Source organism: Gouania willdenowi, chromosome 17, assembly GCF_900634775.1.
Source record: "Gouania willdenowi chromosome 17, fGouWil2.1, whole genome shotgun sequence".
NCBI lineage: Eukaryota > Metazoa > Chordata > Actinopteri > Blenniiformes > Gobiesocidae > Gouania > Gouania willdenowi.
Window position 1 is genome coordinate 21,129,044 of NC_041060.1, and position 18,465 is coordinate 21,147,508.

The 18,465-nt window shown below is 37.6% G+C and overlaps 1 protein-coding gene across 3 annotated transcripts in view; it reads right to left on the reverse strand.

Moving 5' to 3' along the window:
* Positions 1–1,446: 1,446 nt before the first annotated feature.
* LOC114479812 (netrin-G1-like) overlaps positions 1,447–18,465 on the reverse strand; it is a 91,937-nt gene continuing 74,918 nt past the window's right edge. For 2 of the 3 annotated variants that reach the window (XM_028473697.1, XM_028473696.1), the window contains exons 5-7: positions 16,446–16,472; positions 14,619–14,663; positions 1,447–2,348 (exon numbers count right to left, since the gene is read on the reverse strand). In XM_028473697.1, the coding sequence (XP_028329498.1) occupies positions 2,110–2,348; positions 14,619–14,663; positions 16,446–16,472 (311 nt within the window). In that variant the 3' untranslated portion in view covers positions 1,447–2,109. The remainder of the gene's footprint in view (positions 2,349–14,618; positions 14,664–16,445; positions 16,473–18,465) is intronic. The other variant, XM_028473698.1, reaches the window with a different exon arrangement.

Here is an 18,465-nt window from a genome sequence, read left to right on the forward strand (position 1 = left end):
GTTTGTTGACGATTTTAATTGATCTTACTGATGATTTTAGTTCTTATTGATTTTAAGCTGTTGAATGTTTTCTGTTGCACTTTTTGATCATGTAAAGCACATTGAGTTGCCTTGTGTATGAAATGCGCTATGCAAATAATTTTGCCTTGCCTAATGAAACATCAAAATGACCATAAATACAGCAATTTGTTGCTGACCTCTTGTTGAATGTTGTGAAAAAAGGCGGAGAAGGCAGAATTTTTCTGCATATTACGTGCTCGCTTTGACCAATAGATGAGAGCTTCCTTTTTTTTCTGCCCAGAGAAGCCTCTACTGCAGTAATGGCGCCCCCCCCCAGGCGACTAGGCCATGCAATGGCATCAGAGGCTGTTTGGAGCTGATCAAAAAGTACACTATGAACACAAACCCGAGCCAAATCAAGATGTTGAAATGATCTACTGTTCCTTGCCCATTTGGCCCGAGTTCAGGGCTATATCAACGTAAAAGCACCCCAAGTGATTTTTCATCTTTGTTTCTAAAGGGTCACCAAATAGCAGAATTTCCATTAAAAAAGGGGTTCCTACTCGTTCCACTGAATGTGCCATTTAATGAGAGCCACTTACACTAGACTAGCACAATTAGGCCCTTCATGACAACCTCGGGAATAAAATTAATCTCTCAAATGAAATTGTTCTCAGTGCTCAATATGTCACCCAGTGGGACGCGACTTCATTTGTATTCTTTGACCCTCCGTGAATTAAATCTCATTTCCTGAAAGTGTAGTTTCACTGCGGCTCCCACAGCAGGATGCAGGCTTTCAACCACACCAGCTCAGAAACCCTTCCCTTCTTTTCATTCGATTCAAGGATTAAATCTGATTACAGATTTGAGCCGGACAACCTCTGTGAAAGCCACACAATCTCCTTTTCTTCGAGTCATCTTGTAGAATTTACATAAAATTGATAGGATTTGGGCTTTAGACCTTTTCCATCCCCCTAGTTTTTTGTGCGTTACACCAAAGACACGAAATCAGAGAGTGATTTTCTTGGCTGAAGTATTATCAGTAAATAATACTGCAGTGAAAATATGAAAACTGGCATTTCACGGCTTTTTCCAAATCTTTTCAATTGACATTCAGTTCTTGTCATTGGCTTGTCTACAAACAACACAACGCTTGACTGCACATTAGTCATGTTACGGCTAAAAGCTCTACCATTATACAACAAGACAAAGACATGTTTTACTTGCTTTGGTGGAAGTGTATTGTGTAAATGTGGATGTAAACATACTTTTGACAGCAGCTCTCTGATAGAGAGAAGTGCTACACAAACAGAGGAACAGCACAACCAAACTCCTTACGCACTCTTACGCTAGGACGGATTTGCAGCAATAGAAAAAAGTTATTCATCTTTCTTTTTCTTTCTTATTTTTTTTTCCGTAATCTTGAAAATATCTGTTTTATACAAAATTAAATTACAGTTAGAGTATGTTACAATCCATACAGGTGAGCTCAAGCATGACTAGAAAGCTTCTGAAAAACAGAAAGTACTACAGTGGTACCTGTAGGGGGGCGCTTTATAATTATACAGGTGCAGCATTTGGCAAAAAACGACACACACCACCAGGTTTACCAAAGCACAGGAAAGTGAGAGAACAGGGGAGTTTGAGGAGAACAGGAAGAAGATTACATATAAGGATTGACGCAAGTGAGGCAAGATGTTTCAAGAAGTCCCAGTTCATTCTTGGCTTTTCAACAACCTCTGATGATGTTCAGAGACCACATGTCGTGGTGCCACATAGTAAAACTTGATAGAATGTAGGTAACTCTTGCCCGAGGGCAGTCTTCGGATACCGGATACTCGAAATTGAACGCAGTCACTCAGAATCTTTCCCCGATGAGGTCTTCAACGAACCGGACAACAATCTTATCATTCAGTTAAACAAATGTGCATAAGTTGTTGCACCATTATTAGTCACAACCAATCACTGTTGCCTTGAATATACAAAAGAGTTGCCATTATGTTGATGCTCAGCACTTTGTCTAGATATTCTTCTTGACCCTAAGGTTGAGAGTTAAGTCTCAGCAGTTGTGGTCTTTATAGTTTGGTTGAGGATTTTTCTTCACGAGTCTCAGCAAAGGGAAACAATTGATATCAGAAGCATTCCAAGGGTAAGAGCAAGTTGGCGGTCTGCGGGGCGGCGATGGAACGAGGCTTGCCCTGACAACTGGTTATCACAGTCTCCGGGCCCCTGGCAGCGAGCTCTCTCGCAGAGGACTCCTGAGAAGCCGGGGGAACAATGGCATCTCTGATGGTGGTGACACGTGCCGCCGTTCTGACAGCGCAGCAACGCGTTGTCACACACTCGAGCTGCGGAGACAGAGTAGAAAGGGCAGGGGAGACAGGGAGGCGTGATTAATAGATCACTTAGTGATAGGGTTGGCAGAGAACATCAACAGGCGGGTTCAGGGGGCACAAGCTGCCTCTTCCTGTCCTGTCTGCCTCGCTCTGTGTCCTGAGAGCCCAGCTGACACATTAAAAAGGATAAATCCAAGGACTTCAGAAAGAGTGCAGGATTAGGAGGAGGCAGAAAGGCAGGGTGCATTTACATGAACAGAGCAACTCATTTAAACAGCTTATAAAACCACTAAATGACTGGCTAAGAGAGGGGGGAAAAAAACCAAATCACACCAAAAAGACGTCTCACAGTTATTTTTAGGAGCACCAAAGGGACTTGAAAGCAAATAATCATGGAAAGACAAAAGAGCAAACAAACCATAGCAGTGCTGAGGTGAAATTAATGATTAGTAAATCAAAGGTGTGGGGAACTGGAAAACAGGCTTTTAGGGTAGAAAACACACAGAGGAAAAGACTTGGGATGGTTCTCTACTTTTAACCTCTAATAAAAACAATAATATTTGACTAAATAAAAGAGGTCTAACAGCTTGATTCCAATGCTTCTGTGGTCAGATAAGATTTAATTCTTCTGATATCGACTTGATACAGGCCACAGAAGCTATTCTTCACATTTCCTGGCAAAAAAAAAAACCCCAACCCAAAACGTGTGACTCAATTATCCCAAGAAGCTGCCAGAGGTGAAATCCTAGAGGAGATAATATTTGCCAAGAGATTTCAGTGTAATTGGATATATCCGCTGCATAAATAGTAATCACATCTTTGCTTTTCAGCAACGGGGCTCATGCTTCAGAATAAACTTCACAAAAATCCTGCTTGTGCCAAGACTGATTAGGAAGGTATTGGAAATGCATTTAACTTAATACTTCCAGTTGCTTTCAGCAGACGCCACTGCTGTTGTGCTTTAAATGGAAATTCCACCTGTGGATGTTGGTGTTTATCCTCATGATTGGATTATCAATGATTTTTCAAAGGGAGTAGTGCAAATTAGACTTTTGGTTGATTTGCTTGCTTTTATTTTCATTAATGCCTGGTTCTACTGAGACATTCTAACTGACAGTTATTACAGATTTATAATGAGTATTATTACTGTATAAAATTAAACAGACCCACACAATCAATCCCAATAGGAGTTACTATTGTGAAGAATTTCAATTAAAAATGAAGATTTGCTGAAGTACAGCACAGTATTTGGATTAAAGAAGTTAACGCACAAAATGTTGTGTAGTTCATTGTGATATCGAAGCAGCGCTAACTAGGGCTGTGCATTGCGACAGATCTGACAAAATGATACACTTTCCGATTTTCATGTCAGGATACCATACATCCTGATACTAAACAATAGGATATACTGTACATCACGATATCAATAATTGCAAATTTCACCTTTACAAGTACAAAATGGTATGAAATACAATTTATTTCATTTTTTGAAACTTGCAAGAACAAGTAAAGTGTAACTAACTGTAATGTAAGTGTAGTAAGGTGAGTTGGCAATTTCCGAGTGTCTTTGAATGCACCATTGCTGCATGTGCCACTCCCTGACCCTCTGTAGGCCTTAATTAGGTAATCTAGAGCACATGTGCACCCTTTGGGTTTGGCCATGCTTGAAATGTTGGCTTGGCTTGGTTTGGTGTGGCAGGAATGTAAGTACCTTTCTTTTATTGGAATGTCTGTTTTATGATGACAAACATTATTGTTGGCTCCTGTTTTAGGGCTGTGTCGAATTCTGTTTAAGAGACTACCCAGAGAGTCGTGTGGTGCTGGAACAGAGTGAGCTCAGGTAGCGATTTTCACTATTAAAGCTATTTCATTGTGTTCCGTTATAGCTTTGCCACTGCTGTTATGCTCCCACGTTTGTGCTTGAATAATGCGCTCGAGTTTAGTGTTTCTTTTTGTTTTTTCCTACTTAACCATTGATTAGTTTTGCACAGTTTATTTTTGTTGCGCTGTGTGTTACTAACTTAGTCTGCTGTAGTTTGGAATTTGTTTTGTAACCGCTTCATTATTTGGGTAAGCCAGTGTTTGTGTTTTGGTTTTTAAAAAGCAATTATAAATGATAATAAAGTAATTTAATATTAAGACTTGTAAATAAAGATTATGATCGTACACTACAATCCCTCTGTGTTCATTGAGGGGCTAACCTGGGCATTAATAGCTTAAATTTCTTCAGGTTACAGACCAGCAGGCCTCTAACCCCGCCCTTATGTTATGTACAGTTTGCAAATGTGGTTACACAAGTATCAATATCAAAAAACAAGTGGTATGTTTATCAAACTGTAAAATTACATTTTTTCAAAAAGTTTAACTTTTGCGTCTACAACTGATTCGGGTTCTGAAAAGCAACCACGTACATCATCTAAAATGATCAGCTTTTTTTTTTTCCGTATCCCTGTAACACTTGACAAGCATGCACACGTGTACACACCCCACATACGCAGACAAATCTCAATCTGGGTCAAAATAGCAGCAATGTTGGAGCGACTGGTCAGAATTGCACGGCCGAGCAGAATTCGCAGAGATGGATCGCAGAGGCTGAATATACATGAATAGTATCAGTTAGTGTTGTGTTCAAGACCACCCTATCCGAGACCAAGACTTGCCCGAAACCAGAATGCACTGAGACCAAGACAAGACCAAGACTTTGGGGAGCCGCAACCGAGTCAAGACCAAGACCATAAACATTTTATTTTTCAATTTAAAAAAAAAAAAAAAATAAATAAATAAAATTATGACAAGGTTCAACAGTTAAATTAAATAACATTCTCTCTTTAATTTTAGTTTATTTTAAATGCATTTGACGGACAAAAAAGGTGCCTGCAAAAAATTAACTAAAATATTAAAAGTGCTACTGATAAATTCACAATTATTCTACATATTTGAAAACAAGATTTTTATGTCAGCTGAATGTACAGCAAGTGTTTAAAAGCATTTCTGCCAAGAAATAACGATTCGTGATTCTGATTCTTTGAGCTGTGCAGGTCAACAGGTCACAGATTTCACAAGATAATTTTTTAGTTTGAAAAAGCCTTTACACAGGCCATTTTTATTAATTCACTTAGTTGATATAGTTTAATTTGGTTGCTGTAATGTAACTAGGATATTCAATCAACAAAGGTTTCCAGCTGTAACTGTAAAAGTTAAACTTTCTGAAATAAAACTACAAACAAGTTATCATCAGTGTAAAAAACAAAGAGCTACAGGTAGATGTGAAACAAATAAATAAAACAAACTCAAACCCTGGAACAGTCATGTGACAAATCAATAGTTATTGTTGAGAATTATTATTATTATTCTGGATACAGTGGAAACAGAAACTATAAAAAATATTTATATTGTGAACCTATTTATATTGTGGGGAACATAATATATACATAAATGTAATTGGAGTCTAAAGCCACAAAAAAACACCACTTTAAAAAGAATAGACTAATATAACACCTCTTTTACAGTTATTTGAGTCATTCTGCGCATATGCAATTTGCGGCGATGACGCGCTGGTGATGACATAATCCAAGATGGCGGCGGCCCGGACTACAGCCGACACTATTTAATAAAAGCCTTAAAAGACATGGATATAATGAAAAGAGTGGGTGGACAGAGGCATAAACATGCAGACTTTCACACGGACCTTTTAAACACACACGGACCTCGGTAAACGGAGCAGGCTTCACCGGCTGGCTGGCACTAGGACCCAGAGGCGGAGTAAGTGCGTTCCCTGTACTGCATTCACAGGCTGTAATATCACCAGTTTATCATTTTACCAGTTGTTAGAGCTACTGTCTTTACCAGGGAGATAATATTTATTACTGGTGATTGTTTTCAGGAGTTTTACTGGGATTTTTACCGGTGATTAGTTCATATCTCCCTTGCGGTCCAAACTGACACCGTAGCCACACACACACACACACACACACACACACACACACACACACACACACACACACACACACACACACACACACACACACACACACACACACACACACACACACACACACACACACACACGAGTGTGTCACACACGTCACTCAGTCACATTAAGGAAGGTTGTGGTCATTATACAGGGTGGATTAAAGATTGTTTTATCCCATTCTTCTCCGTGTTATTATCACATTATAAAAAAGTTTAAAAATAGCAGGAATTGGTGCTGGTCTTGAGCGAAAATCACGAGTCCGGGCAGCCCGAGTCCGAGACAAGACCGAGTCAAAATGCTTCAGAGTAATATCTGGAAGGACTATGAAACAAACCAGAACAAAAATGGTGTCAAGCAAGAAATTTTGGTAAGAAGTAAAAACACTTCAATATCCGAAATGTAACTTTGCACATTCCAACGCGCAAAACTTTTCTGAAGTTCAAGCCACATGACCATTGTTTTCAACAAACCGATTGTATGTAATGGAGTCACACATAAATTTGTTAACGGCAATTGCAACCGTTGACATTTGTTAGTAAATTGTTTTTTTTTTTTGAATAAATATCTTTAATTTATTGATTGGTGAGACCTACACTATATGACTGTTCTCATCTCCTGCAGCTTTAAGGCAGTGGTCCCCAAATTTGTATGTGCCATGGACCACTTTCAAACAGCAAAGTTTTTTTTTTTTTTGTTTGTGTGGTGCTGCTTGGGTCTGCTTTAAAACACAAGCAAGTGTATTTCTTTTCTAATTAATCATTGTTTAATTCCTTCATTTGTTTTTAAAGTGCCTGCTTATGATTAAAGTAATTTTACTGCTTTTTAAACTGTTGAAAGGTTTTTACTGACAAATTTAACAAATTGTCTTGTTTTTATTTTCATTATCTGTCAGAATGATTAACTTTTAAACACGTAAGGCACATTGAGTTACTTTTATACACAATGTTCTACATTTTATGCATTGCCTTGCATGTGTGTCTGTGCGGTGGATGCAAGGTGCTGCAACCACAGGAGTGATGATCATTCAAGCAAAGTATTTTTTTAAACAAAACTGTACTGAGATTGAAACCCTAACCCAATCCAAAAAACAAAACGCATGTCCATTCACTTTGAAAACAAAATAAACACAACCTTTATTTTTTTCTTTTAGCAAAAATTAATTTTCCGGTAGTGCGCATGCGCTCATACAATCTCCATATGATACAATGCCAGTACGGCACACCGGCATTGAAATATATGAAATAAAGCTTTGAATGGACAAAAGTAAAAAGGTTTAAGCCAAAGTCATTATGATTTAGCATCCTGGATCACCTGTCAAAGAAGCTTTAGTTAAATTTCACAAAATGTGTAATTATGTACTAAAATAGCTTATTAAGGAATTTTCTAAGAAAAGTTATGAGTTTCTACATTTGTCATTATTATTGTAGTAATGAGCGATACCTCTCAAAGTGAATCGATGCGGACCATGAACGAGAAATCAGTATTCATCTCTGGTCCTCTTCCTACACTAAAAAGATGCTTTAGCCGTCTCCTACAGCAGCATAACTTCTTATAATCCTGCTGCAAACTCCATGATTTCACGTTTATTGATAACTTCGACCTTTTATGGAAACATGCTGATCTATTCAAAAAAGATGGTGGCCATCCTAATTTACATGCAGGGCAAATGATAAAATCTAATTTAGTCTGTGAACATGTGCTTGACTAGCTGAGAATAAACAGGCAGCTACAAACACCTGCATAGATGAGCCCCTTACTCAAAGCACAGAGCACTTATACCCTATAAACACTGCTGAGCAGTATAGAGCAACATGCACTTCAAGCTAAACCTCACAGTAGAGGAGTTAACCATAAAAATTTTATCAAAATTAAAACTACAAACAAAACACAAAACAATGAAAAAACTATTAGATGTGGACTATTAAATATCAGATTGCTTTCATCTAAATCCCTTTTAGTAAATGATCTTCTAACTGACCATCAATTAGGTTTATTATGCCTCACGGAGACCTGGCTCAAAAATGAAGATTTTGTTGCTTTTAATGAAGCCAGCCCTCCCAGCTATGATGATAGTATAATACATCAATTTTATGTTGCGCTTTTTTGGGAATTCAAAGTCAATTTACAGAATTAAGGGGTTGTTCTTTCACTCCTCACTTAGTGGTGGTAAGCTACTATTGCAGCCACAGCTGCCCTGGGGTAGACTGACGGAAGCAAGACTGCCATCGCCCCCCCTCCCGACCACCATCAACACTAATGACAGATGCCGCTGGGTCGACTGCCACTCCAAGTTGTCGGGTTGTAGCCAACCCCCCACTTCTGAACCTTATTGTATACCCATCACATTGCTCACACTGCTTACACACCATTTACACTGATGTCCACCCCATACTCATTCCACTGTATTCCTGTACTCCTGTCTGCGCCTTCTCCTTGCTCTTCTCTCTCTTTTCTGTTTCAGGTGTCTTGAAACTGGAGTTGACAGTTCCTGATCTATGGTTCAAGGCTCAACTAATCTGCTACACTCTGGTCTATCTCTATCCTGTTCTGTTCCTCCTTCTGCCACCTCTGAACCTGGTTCTGCTGGAGATTCCGTCTTGTTAAAAGAGTGGTTTCTTCCCACTGTCGCTAAAAGCATGTGGATCTTGTTGGTTTTTTCCCTTATTTTAAATTTTAGATTGATTGCGCTTTGAGGTGACTTGTAATTTGCGCCATATGAAGTTGAATTGAATTGAAAATTATGACTCTTTTTAAAAGGTGTAAAATCTAATAAGATGCATCATTTTACAAACTGTCTGAATATTTCTGGGCAAAAACTCTAGTCTGCAATCTAGACATTACGGTCCTGTCAGGGGCGCACAAGGCTGTACCTTCAATGCCATGCAACCATATAATGAATAAAAACAGATATACATGATGCAGAAATGAGTTCTGTGAAAAGACTTGAAGTTAAGTACTTGAATGCCTTTGCGTAAGTTTGCTTATAATACTTTTGACACCATGACTATAACCTGCTCAAACGGTAATGAGTTACACAAGGTTTTTGCATCTAACATCCACTTTTTAAGTGTCTGGATCTGGAATTTGAGTTGCTAAAAACACCCTAAAATGAGTCTTGCTGTCTAGTCCTTTGTGAGTTGAGACATTAATGGCTTTCTGGTTACACTCCAATCACTGCTGTCTAATCAGGCTTTATTCATTTATTACAGCTAATGGAAAACAACTGCTGAGTGTTTTGGAAAAGACTTCCATGGGATCGATGGAGTCTCCGTTGGCTAGTCGGCACTTTAACATTGTTGACTGTAGCCAAAGGATAATCTGTGTCCTCCAGCAGACCCACAGGACCATTATCTTTCTAAAAGCCTTCGTAGCCCAATTAGTTTGCTTAAGCAGAGGCTTAGGCCTGTGATGCTTTCGTAAAGCTATTTTTCGTGACCATGGCAAACAGTCAATAAGCACTTGTTATTTTGGTTCACTTGTTCTGCTAATTATGTTGACGTGATTTAATCCATTATTTAAGAGGTAAAAGTATGACGTGAGTAAAATGCGTAATAACAAATCTAGGGATATATACAGTTAAGACATTGCTTAATAACTGTCAATTATCTTATTTTACTTGAATACTTGCACTTTTTCCACCTCTGGTCATTAATAACATTAATAACTGTATGTTTATTAATGGGGATAGACATTTCTTCCAAGTCTTTAAAGTGTCAATGATCATGATACAGGATCAATGATCCAGATTAGTGCCAATATCTGTCAAATAGGATATTAGGTGCTTGTGCCCTCTGAGTGCTCTAGTTTCTCTGTACAATTTTAAGATCTTTCAGAAATGCTTTGTCTTATATTCTTTGGACGTTTGTACTTCAAATTTACAAAAATGTTCCCTCACTGCAGGGATTGTGATGGCTACAAGTGAGAACACAGCTATTCCTGTCTTGGCTGAACACCAGCTTATGTGCACTTCAACATACTGTATGTTCACCTCACACCTCGGATGTGTGACATTTTAACAGCATAACTGTTAAAACAGCTCCATCCATGCTGCAACAGCACACAGAACAAAAACACCCAAAAACGTCACACTAGAACCAACATGGACATGGCAGGGACAATATGTATCATTCCTATTGTAAGTAATGCATATACATCAACAAGACCTGAGACAGTCACAAGGAACTATGCTCTAAATATAGCTAAACCACTGACTAGTTATAATTTTTTTTTTAGTTGTTTTGCAAAGTCGCAGCCTTCAAATGATAGTTTTGTAGTTTTATTTTCTGTGAACTCATATAAACTGCAACCAATGTCTTTAAAATGCAGAAAATTCATGATAACATGCTGAGATAGACAGATCAATGTCCTTATTGCTTTGAAAATCCAGATTTTATTGAGTCGATTCTTGCAGAATCGATTGCTTTTATGGAGCCTAATAATACATATTAATGTTTCTGTTTACTCACGAACGTGAAAATGACACACGACATATCGCATATCTATGGCTCCTTTTTTTTTTTTTTTTCCATACGGTAATTTCAATGACATAGATTTCCCAAAGCGATTAACTATAACTGGAGACAGCTTTCAGATACAGGATCTGCTAATTATATGCTAAATGAAAGAATAGTGTTGCTTCAATTATACTAAATCAATATATTTTGCCATGATGTCAGTGTAAGCTGAAACTTGTGTTCAGCCCTGCCCCCGGTTATCGTATTAACATGAAGGCTTCATCATTAGTCAATGATTCATGGCTCCACAGTTCAATATGAGCTGTCAGTGGCATAGCATCACTTGGCAGTGTTGGGAATCCAATATCAGGAGAAAGAAAGCACCTGCTTTTCTTCTGCGGCAGTGTTGTGTTTGGAAACACTTGACAGAGCTGTGGCATTAAAAGCTGAACCAATGACTCGGAATGAAGATAATAACAAGGCCTGCACACTATTGTGCTATATAGCTTAAAATTAATCCCAGTTTTTCTATGGAATACTATGTGATATACTGTATTTTTATAGCCAAGTACCCCCTCACCCGATAAAAGCTTTTTGGATTTAAATGAAGAATAGCAGTGTAGAACAGGGGTTTTACTGGTGGTGACCCACTTTTTTTTTTTTTTTTTTTTTTTTTTAGACGTTAACCAACCAAGTTTTTAGTTTTTCAAAAATAGCTGTTAAACACACACAATCTTTTTGAAAACATAAATATATATATATATATTTTTAAACTTTATTTTCTTTGGAGGATAAGCCCCTCTAGATGAATCATCTAATTTTGGAGGGGGTCCTCAAGATTGCATCAAATTACAAATACAGCAAAACAGACAAATAATGACAAAATACATGATATATTTTCCAGTGCAACATGAATTTTACAGCATGTCTGTCAAAAGAAACATTTCTTTCAAAATAAAAGACAAGTCCAACATGAAAGACATTAAGTATTTATTTTTGACCAGCTGTTCGCAACCCGCCCAGTACAACTCTGCGACACACTTTTGGGTCCCGACCCACCAGTTGAGAATCGCTAATGTAGAAGACTCTTTACCTTTTTAAGATAATGATTACAGTATGACAAGCTAAACTCTAAAAATAGCTGTCACCTGTAATTTGTTAATTACGTTTTGACACCCAATATAACACTGACACCACCGTTGTGCTCACAGGTACCCCCATTTAATATAAAATATAGCATGTCAAAATATTTGCCCCCGTTTTCTGCATCTTTATATACAGAATAATACATTTGTGTGATCTAGAAATGGGCTGTAGGGTTGAAGAAACATTTGACAGTTTTTATTTTTCTTTCAGTTTTTAGCAAGCTTACCAAACAGATTTTGAATGATTAACTTAACGTTAGAGTCAAAATGAACTAAAAATATACTTCAAGCACGACGTAGAGTGGCGGGATGGAGAGGAAGTGTGTGACGTGATGGTTCAAATGGTATATCGCCCCTAATTTTACCCCTAGAATTAATAAAAATGCTGGCCTAAATACAAGTTAATCAACACTTTGATGTCAGTTCTTACATTTTGTAGGTTTTCTTTCCTTCATAGAAAATTCTGTGGCTTCTTTTAAAGACTGTTATAATACATCAATTTGAATCTGCTGATATAGGTGATACTCAACCAGGGTTTTGAATGGTGCCTCATAATAATGTAGCCTGACTGTACAATAACACCTTGGTGTTATGCTTTATCTTTTTATTTCTTCTGTTTTTATGCACCGTTCTTGTCTTGCTGTATTTCATTCTTATTTATTGTTTGTATGTTCTTAATCTCTGTAGGTATTGTCTAAAATGGGTATGTGCAATAAATGGATGTTTGCACCGTATTCCTGCAGCTCGGAGTCAAAAACAAATTTCACTACAGGGACAATAAAGTGTATCGTGTCGTATACGTCACCCTCACAGACATCTGTCGTCATTTAGGAGCAGCTGATTAACAAGCAACATGATTCCCGCTCTTTTAAATGTCTTAATCTTTCATAACTTATTCCATAATACATTTGGTTAGAAACAAATTGCAAATAACATGGTAAGTAACAAGTTAGTAAATACGTTGGTATATTACATATACCAATTTTCCATGCTGTAATACCCCTGCATTCAGAACCGCCTTCCTCCGCCTATGCACTTAAGGATTAGTAGTAGAATAGTAATAATTCATAAAATGAAATACATCATCCATATTCATCTGAGGCCTTCTGTTTTGTCTGATTTTCATTACTCTGACAATAACTCTTCTGGTGATATAAAGACCATGCAACAGCATATAGGCTTCCCTTAGGCTTAAGGGGGCCTCAAAGTTGAGTCCTTATCTGAGGGAGGATGGAATTATCCTGTCTTTATCTTTAACTTTCCTTAAAATAAATGTAGGCTATTATGAATATAATAAACCACAATATCAAGCAGTGGCTTAAGTTGTGTTCTTGCTCTTGCTTAAACTCTAGTTTATTTTATTCATTAGCATACAGGAGTATTGTTGTTCTTCTTGTTTCCAACTTATCTTGCTTGAGTGGCTCAACTGCAGACGTTTAATTTTAAATGGAGGTTGTATTGACTGTAGCCTGTTAACTGGTAAAGCACAATAGATTGTAGCAGCTAATGGAGTATTTCATGGATTAATAATCTCTCCATGTTGTTTGGAGAGATAACATCCAGAATCATCCCTATGGTGCTTTCAGAAAGGAATAAATGCAGGTTAAGGCCAAATATTTATTTGAGAAATGTCTAACTTGAAATAAAAAATGGTCACAAGCATTGCAGCATTTGTAATCTAGTGTAGCGATAGACCAATATTATCGGCCGATTTTTGCGTTTAGTACGTGTATCGGTATGGTTCGACGCGGGCTGCTGCGTTGGCCAATACGCATTATTTACAGAGAGCAGAAATATTTTTTTACTACTTCTTGATCTACGTCGCCTGTTTTTAATATTTGTTAAATATTTTTTATTGTCGTCGTACCTCACCTTTGGTCATTTCAATAAATGTTCCTTTTTTTAAAAAACTGAGACTCGCTCCATTTGTTATCATCACTGTATAATTTTTATGATGTAAAATGAGGGAGCAAAAGTAGTATCGGCTCAAGAAAATCATCAGTCCGTATCGGTCATCGGCTAAGGCTGATGGGGAAAAAAATCTGTATCGGCATCTGCCCTAAAAAAATCCATATCGGTCGATCCCTAACTAGTGTTGAGCAGACTCTTGGCAACACTGTTGTTTTCAGAGGTATGTTTTATAGCTTGAGGCGACTATAATAGAGAAGGAAGCGTGGTGTTTGATTGTGGAAATTCTGAAAGTCTTCCTTCATTTTCTTCCTCGTTCTGTGAGAGCAGTGGTGCAGATGAGACTTGACACTCACTACACAGGATATCTGGGCCCGAGGATTAGCTCAAGATAGCAGGAGATCAATCTACATAAACCCCCCTCGAGCCTGTTCTCTCCTTACCTCTCCCTTCTCCTTTTTCCCTATTTCTTTCAAACACGTGATGATTGCAGAAAGGTTGCATCCCAAGAGAGCATTCTGGGTAATTAAAAAGAGGCCATGATCAAAGAGGTTAAGAGGTTGTGGACCTGGTGATCATGAGGCATGTGCTCAGTTTCCCTACAGAGTTCTCACAACAAAAGGTCTGCTTTGAAAGGACCAACGTGTGTGCAAGTATTGGATGATAGTGTTTGTGTTTAAGGAGAAAACAACCCACCACATTCAGCAATTAGCATTTTTTTTTTTTCATTACCTAATCAATAAACTTATTTTATTCATGTGGTGGTCATGTCATGCTGAAGTTACAAAGCCTATAAGCCTACCTTGGTTACGATTTGCAACACCAAGAGATGAAGCATTTGCTCGATCTGTGTAAACATAGGAAAGGTTATACATTACATTTGGATTTGATATAATTTGTGATCTTATGTAGTTACAAACATATAGACAACATGCATAAGATTAGTTAGATTTGGTCTAGACATATTTTCTACTCATCGGAAAGGTTTGGTCATACATGTGAGTACACCTGTGCATGCAGTTGGAATGATTTATTCACAAGACACATGCTAGGATGTGTATGTTAGCATTAGCTTCTAGGCATCACATGCATAGGGATGCATGGCTCGAACCAAACCTTCAAAAAGTGTTTTCTATTTGGGGTAAAGTGTGTTTTTTTTGCATAACAAATAATTTTTTGTAGCGATTATTTGATTAATTTTCCACCATAAATTTTGTCTCCCTCTGAACAAAATATGCGAAGCAACTTAAGGATGTGATATCCACTCTTAATTTAGAGGAAATTAGATATGTGATGGGGGGGTCAGGAAAGAAGGTTCTGTCGGGTGTGGAGGCCCTTTTCAATTTTTTTTAGATCATTCATCAACACTGGTTTAAGACTCATTTTAAACTGACACTGGCTGCATTCATCTTTTTTTTGTTATTTTTTTCTCTGTACATGTGTGTACATTTGGCTTTATATCTTTGTATTTTGTGCTTTTTGTTTTACTTTTCTGTGTGATAATGGGTTTTAAGATGCGGGTCTATGTTTCAATCAATGTTTTTCTGAAAATTCAATAAATATATTAAACACTAAAAGCCAAGTAGCCTTTATCCATGTCATTACTGGCCACACCTTTAGGACAACCTTGCTATTATAGGTTTGGTAATGCTACCACTCAAAATAACATGGATTGATGTTGGAAACTTCATCCAAAAAGGACATATGACCAAAACCACCATCATCATCCTGAGCGCTTTAAGTAATCATTGCTATCTTGTTTTATGCTAATATGAGTATCATTTGAAAACCAAAGCAGAAACTGAGAAGATGTTATTTTACGTAATGAAGCTAATTGGAATGGGTTGGTTTATCTCCAGGAAATATTGTTGTTTTTGTGCATTTTACTGTGAAAGCCATCGCAGAACAAATCCGCCATCAAATAGTTTTTGCATGCAACTTTTCACCTTGTCACAATATTGAAAAGTAACACAAAAACCAAGTGTCGAGCCGCCAATAAGTCAGTATTATAAACCCGTAACTGACAAAAAAACTAAAAAATTTTATTTGGAGGTGAAGATTGGTGCAGAACTAGGCTACATGTAAAAATCAATTAATTGTAGCCATAACAGTAGCCATAGTATACTAAAAGTGAATGAATTTTCCATTCTTGCCAAGGTTATTGTCAAGCTTTCATATGTAACATGTTGTTACTTGTTCAGGTAGCAGCAGAATTGGCTAGGTTTGTGCTACAAGCAATTAAAGTGGTGCACTTATTACGGAATCTGTTAAGTGAATTAGTCAATTAATAGTGCGTGTTTAATTAATACATATTTGGGAATAAACAGCAGAAAAGAAAATTATACATTTTTGTTTCTTTTGAAAGTTTCCAATTAGATGTGCCTCCTGGTAGTGTGGCAATACTTCCAAAGAAGTCAAGGAGGAGGTCAAATTAGTTTAATTCAAAATACAAAATCTATCCAAAGGCTTTTTATTTTTAAACTAAGAAGAGATTGTATAATAGAAAACGGTCTTTTTAATGGAAATGATGATGGCAGCACATTTTCACACACAACAATAATAACTCAAACTAACCTGAGTGGCAGACACATTTATCAGCATGCCAATAAGAAAAGCATTTTCAACTTACGCACTGGTCCATGATTACTGGGAATACCTGCAGGTAAAAACAAAAACAAAACACAGACATGATTGACATTTTTTAGATTCGGAAAAACATTTTTTTTTTTTTGTCCACTTGGTCCGAGCCAAATGTGTCAAACATTTTAGTTCAGGGGCCACATATGAAATGAGAAATGCTTTTTCAAAGAAAAGCAAATAACATTAATTATTTATTATTTATTGCAGTGGTTCCCAACTGGTCTCACCCTGGGACCCGCATTTTGCCACGGACATTAAATCGCAAAACTGTATTTTTCAAAAATAGCTTTTGAAAACACAATATTTTTTCAAACATAAATCTATATATTTTCCTGTGTAACATGCATTTCACAGCATGCTTGTCAAAAGAAAAGTTTATTTAAAAATAAAATACAACATGAGACAATAAGCATTTATTTAATTTTGACCAGCTGTCCGCGACCCACCCAGTACAGGTCCGCGACCTACTTTTGAGTCCCGACAAACCAGTTGAGAATCACTGATTTATTGCACTGTAAGCAAAGTTGCTATATGTCAAAGAATTCAGATTTTCTTGATGCGTGTGTCATTGTGAGGTGCTTCATTAAATTTGAGTTGCGTATAACAGATGTTGACAAAGTCTTCACTCCTGGATAATGAACACTTCACATACACGTTCTTGCCTTTGACCACAATTCATTTAAAGTAGTGTTTGCATCGCCACCTTAAAAATGACAACTTTTCATCAGACTGCTCCACGCTCGCCATCTCTGCTGATTCGTCAAATCTGTAGTGGTTGTGTGTGTGTGTGTGTGTGTGCTGGCACATGTGTAAAAACACTGGCTCTGATTGGCTACCATGAAACATGACGCCACCTTAGCCAATCATAATCGCTCACCTTGTTTTTAACCCACCTCCACTACAGCTGCGTATGAAGCCAGGGATTCTTTCGGATCGCAGTTTATTCAATCGGTGCACGTAACGCACCGCATTTAACGTTCAGTAACGTTAACGGCGTTGTAACGGCGTAAACAGTAATTAGTTAGATTATCCCGTTACTGAAAAAAAAAAAGGCCGTTATTCCAAACACTGTTCGTAAGTGAGTTGGACCGTTTCAAACATTGGAATTTGAGTCACCTTTACATGATTAGTCAGTTTGTCTCTTGTGAATACGGATCACTGTGATTTGCTTTGTCACAGCAACACTTGGCAAGAGTGTAAGCAGTAGAAAAAAACTGACAAAATCTCAGCTTTAGTTTGAGAAAGAGTTTCTTGCCAGTGGGTGTTCCATGTAGAAAATGGCGACCTGACAGAATTGCCAAAAGACATTCTGCGCTTTGATCAAAATCTCGGCCCCGACTCCTCTGAACCCGTGAACTTGCGTTGGAAAACAAGATGAGTTGACGCTCCCTGCAAAGTGGACTGTCAACATGACTATTCAGGTGATTTTTCTTCTCCACTGCGGTCATTATTCTGATTTTTCCTTACATTTCTTTACGCCCAAAAACCTTAGATTCTCTCTCTCTCTCTCTCTGTCATTCTCCTTGTTGCAGCAAAGGGCTCCATTTTGGGGCTCTAATTTATTCGACAAAGGGTTGTGAATGTCCATATATCTGCGTGTGCAGAGATTTGAATATGTAATAGACTGTGCCTTCTTCCTGCCCAGCAGATAGATGACTTTGATGATTAAAGAGGAAGACTTGATGACAGATGAAAGCTATTAAACTATAATTACATTTTGCATGTTCAGCATATTTGTCTTAATACGAGGCCTGTATGTTTAATATCCTCAGAGGATATATGAGCTTTTGGAAATAGATAAAGGCATGTTATGGGGGCCGGGCTTCACTTAGGGGAAAAAAGAGAATAATTCAAGACAAAGTGTGTTCATTCAGCACCTGAGGGACCAATTTCTTTACGTCACTTCCATGTGTAACATTATTGCATTTTATGCCACTTCTAAACAAGAGCTAATATTACTTTTGATATGGCTAGACCTGAGTTTCATCAGTTCACTGCAGATGTGGCCC